At 37.3% G+C, this 2859-nt stretch overlaps 1 protein-coding gene across 1 annotated transcript in view; it reads right to left on the bottom strand.

The window, feature by feature from the left end:
* Nucleotides 1–864: 864 nt before the first annotated feature.
* Nucleotides 865–2859, bottom strand: part of vps13c (vacuolar protein sorting 13 homolog C) — a gene marked incomplete in the record, with an annotated part of 84931 nt that continues 82936 nt past the window's right edge. The window contains 1 exon segment of the mRNA XM_014028527.1: nt 865–1652. Within this exon segment, the coding sequence (XP_013883981.1) occupies nt 1551–1652 (102 nt within the window).

Raw genomic sequence — 2859 nt, 5'->3', positions numbered from 1 at the left:
ATGCAGGACAGTTCTGGTACACTTGACAAGGACATATCTGAGTGCCTATCAGTATCTTTTTAGTGAATCTTATTTATTTTACAACAGTAGATGAGTCTTTAGATCATGTGACCTCATCCTGACTAAGCTCCTCCCACTTACTGTCAATCAGCATAGTGTTCTTTGATTGTTTTATTGAAATAGTCTCATTTGCAGGTGCATTTCTAGCTTAAAAATTCAAAAGTTGTGCAAGTTCCTAGTGTTTTTGCTTGACGATGAGTGAAAACAGCCAATGGTCTTTTTGTTTCATTTGACATAAAATTCATCTTTTACATGCTGTAAATACTGAAACCTGCTTTTATGGTTTTTGACTTGAAATCAACAGGTCAGTCATGTGAGCAGCATAATTCATGTATTTTACTCTTGTTTTTTACTTTATTGATATTGTGAGAAAACATTTACTGTTAGTATTACTCTGTATTTCTGATCTGTTATCTGGGAACGAACATTTTTGCTCACATTGTCTTTTTACTGATTTCTCTGCATGATTGTATTTTAATAACAAACTAGCTTCATGGTTGATCCACTATGTGGTTTTTGAAAACATTATTTTACCATTTACTTTTGATCAAATAAATAAAATGTGCTAAAATATAGTGGTTTTATTCATTAGTGGTTATTAATGCTGCAGTTTCCCAGAATAATCATCTTTATTGTCCCAYGTTGCAGAGTGAAGGGAGGATTTGGAAATTCTCTCCATCTGTCCGGTTTGTGAGCAGAGAAAAAAGAAGTGAGGAATGAGCACCTCAGACTCTACAGGCCTCAGTTAGCAGTTTAAAGGTCAAAGGTCATATTTGACTACAGAAGAAACACATCAACACGTCATTAACTCAGATTTTTACAAGAAATATTCATTTTACCTGTAAGAACCCGGTATCATCAGGAGACAACAGGTTTTTGGTTACATCAGAGATGATACAAACAAAAAAGGATAGATTTCTTGTTCTTCATGGGGATTTCAAACAAACTTATTTTCTTTAGAACATAATCTTTGATATTTTTATTTTCCTGAAAATCAACATCAAACATCCTCAACATAATCATTACTGTAAGTCTTTTAGTGCAAAACATATTTTATGGCTTCATCAAGGCAGGAAGTGATGCCTGCAGGCACAAAGGAGGGACAAAAGACCCACGCACACACAGGAGACACTTCAAAATAAAAGCAGTTACGGTAAATAAAACATTAAACTCAGCGTGTTTACCTTCATCACTTGATTCAAAGAGGGTTATTGTTTTGAAAAGATTAACAACATTCAAGTTTTATTATTTTTCCTACAAGATGGTTTTAGTTTCAGTGCATGTAAACAACAACAAAAACCTCCATTCTATGATTCTTTTAAATTTTAAACTAAACTTCTGACAAACCAAACAGAAAGCAGACGAGCGTCGGCAGCTGCTGGGTCGTCCTGATTGGACGGATTCATCAGGTGTTCTTTGTTGGCACAAAAAAGGAACATTTTTACCCAAGCCCCGCCCACTTTGCGGCTGCTGACAGACAGGAAGTGACATCACTGCTTCTTGCTGAGCCTCAGGAAGCGCTGGGAYTTCTGTCTCACCATGCGGTGCTGCTGCTGGGCCACCTCAGCCTCACATATGGCCTTGTGTAGGTTCTGTCGTGGGGGGGGGGGGGGGGGCACACAACACAAACATTTGTCTTTGTGTGTTTCTCTCTGACACGAACACACACATCAGGTGTATTAACTTCTACCAACAGATGGTATATACCTGTCTACCTCTGCACATGTCCAAAGCATCCCCGCCTCGTCTCCAAGCCTGAGCTGTCCCTCGGGTGGTCTCGCCGTCGTTTCGTAAACCACCTGCAGCGTCTGGACTCATTCTGTCTCACTTCTACTGACTTTCATTACCCCTCTCTCCAGAGCACAACTCCACCTGCTCCCTACTCTCACTGCAGATGTTGTCTGAAAACATCCCAGCCAAATACGACAAGACTGACGGACAAGGACTCTCGACAAGATAAAATGTCTCATGAGAACGTTAAAGCTGGAGCTGTCATGATTTAAATCCCTTCAGTTCATCAGAAAAGTGGGCCTAGTGTGGTTCCATCACTCAAACTGTGAGGTAAGAGCTTGACTGCAGCTCTGATTTGGCTCAGAAAACTTTGTACTGAAGGCTAACAGGGTTCCTACAGTTCAAGTTAAATTTAAGACCTTTTAAGACTTTTTAATGCCAAGTGAAATTAAATTTAAGACCAATTTCATAATAAACACTAATGACAAAAAAAAACAACTGGCAGAAACTCATAAATCAAGATATTTTTTGTTTAAGTATTCAAACATTGCTAAAGACCAATTGTTTTTATCCATATCTAACTACAGTAGAAACATTCTTAGCAGTCAGTTTTAAACTTAATTTAATTTCTGGAAATTCTCTAACGATCCAAAATTTGGAGATTTAGGACCCACAGTGGGGTCTTAACCCCAATTTGCTGTAGATGAAACCTTAAAGTGCCTGTGACGTTAATTTTTGTAAGAAAAGTGAATGCATTTTTGGAAAGACAACATTCTTAAAAATATTACAAAATCAATTTCACGTTGCTCAGATGGACAGTTGTTGAGATATTTGCATGTGAAATAACAGGAAGTGATGTCAAAGGAGAATGTCTGCATGTGAATATTTTAAAAAATACTTTTACCAATTATTTTAATATTTGAAATGACTTACAATCATCCTATGTACAATGCGTTAACATTTTTAAGATTTCTGAAAGATTGATTTAAGACATTTTAATTTGAACAGACAATAATGTGGGGTTTTGTTTTGTCCCCACCTTCAGTTTTTTCCACCATAAAGCAGCAC

Source organism: Austrofundulus limnaeus, unplaced genomic scaffold (genome assembly GCF_001266775.1).
Source record: "Austrofundulus limnaeus strain Quisiro unplaced genomic scaffold, Austrofundulus_limnaeus-1.0 Scaffold776, whole genome shotgun sequence".
NCBI lineage: Eukaryota > Metazoa > Chordata > Actinopteri > Cyprinodontiformes > Rivulidae > Austrofundulus > Austrofundulus limnaeus.
Note: the sequence above shows the minus strand (reverse complement) of the source record. Positions and strands in the feature narration are given on the sequence as shown.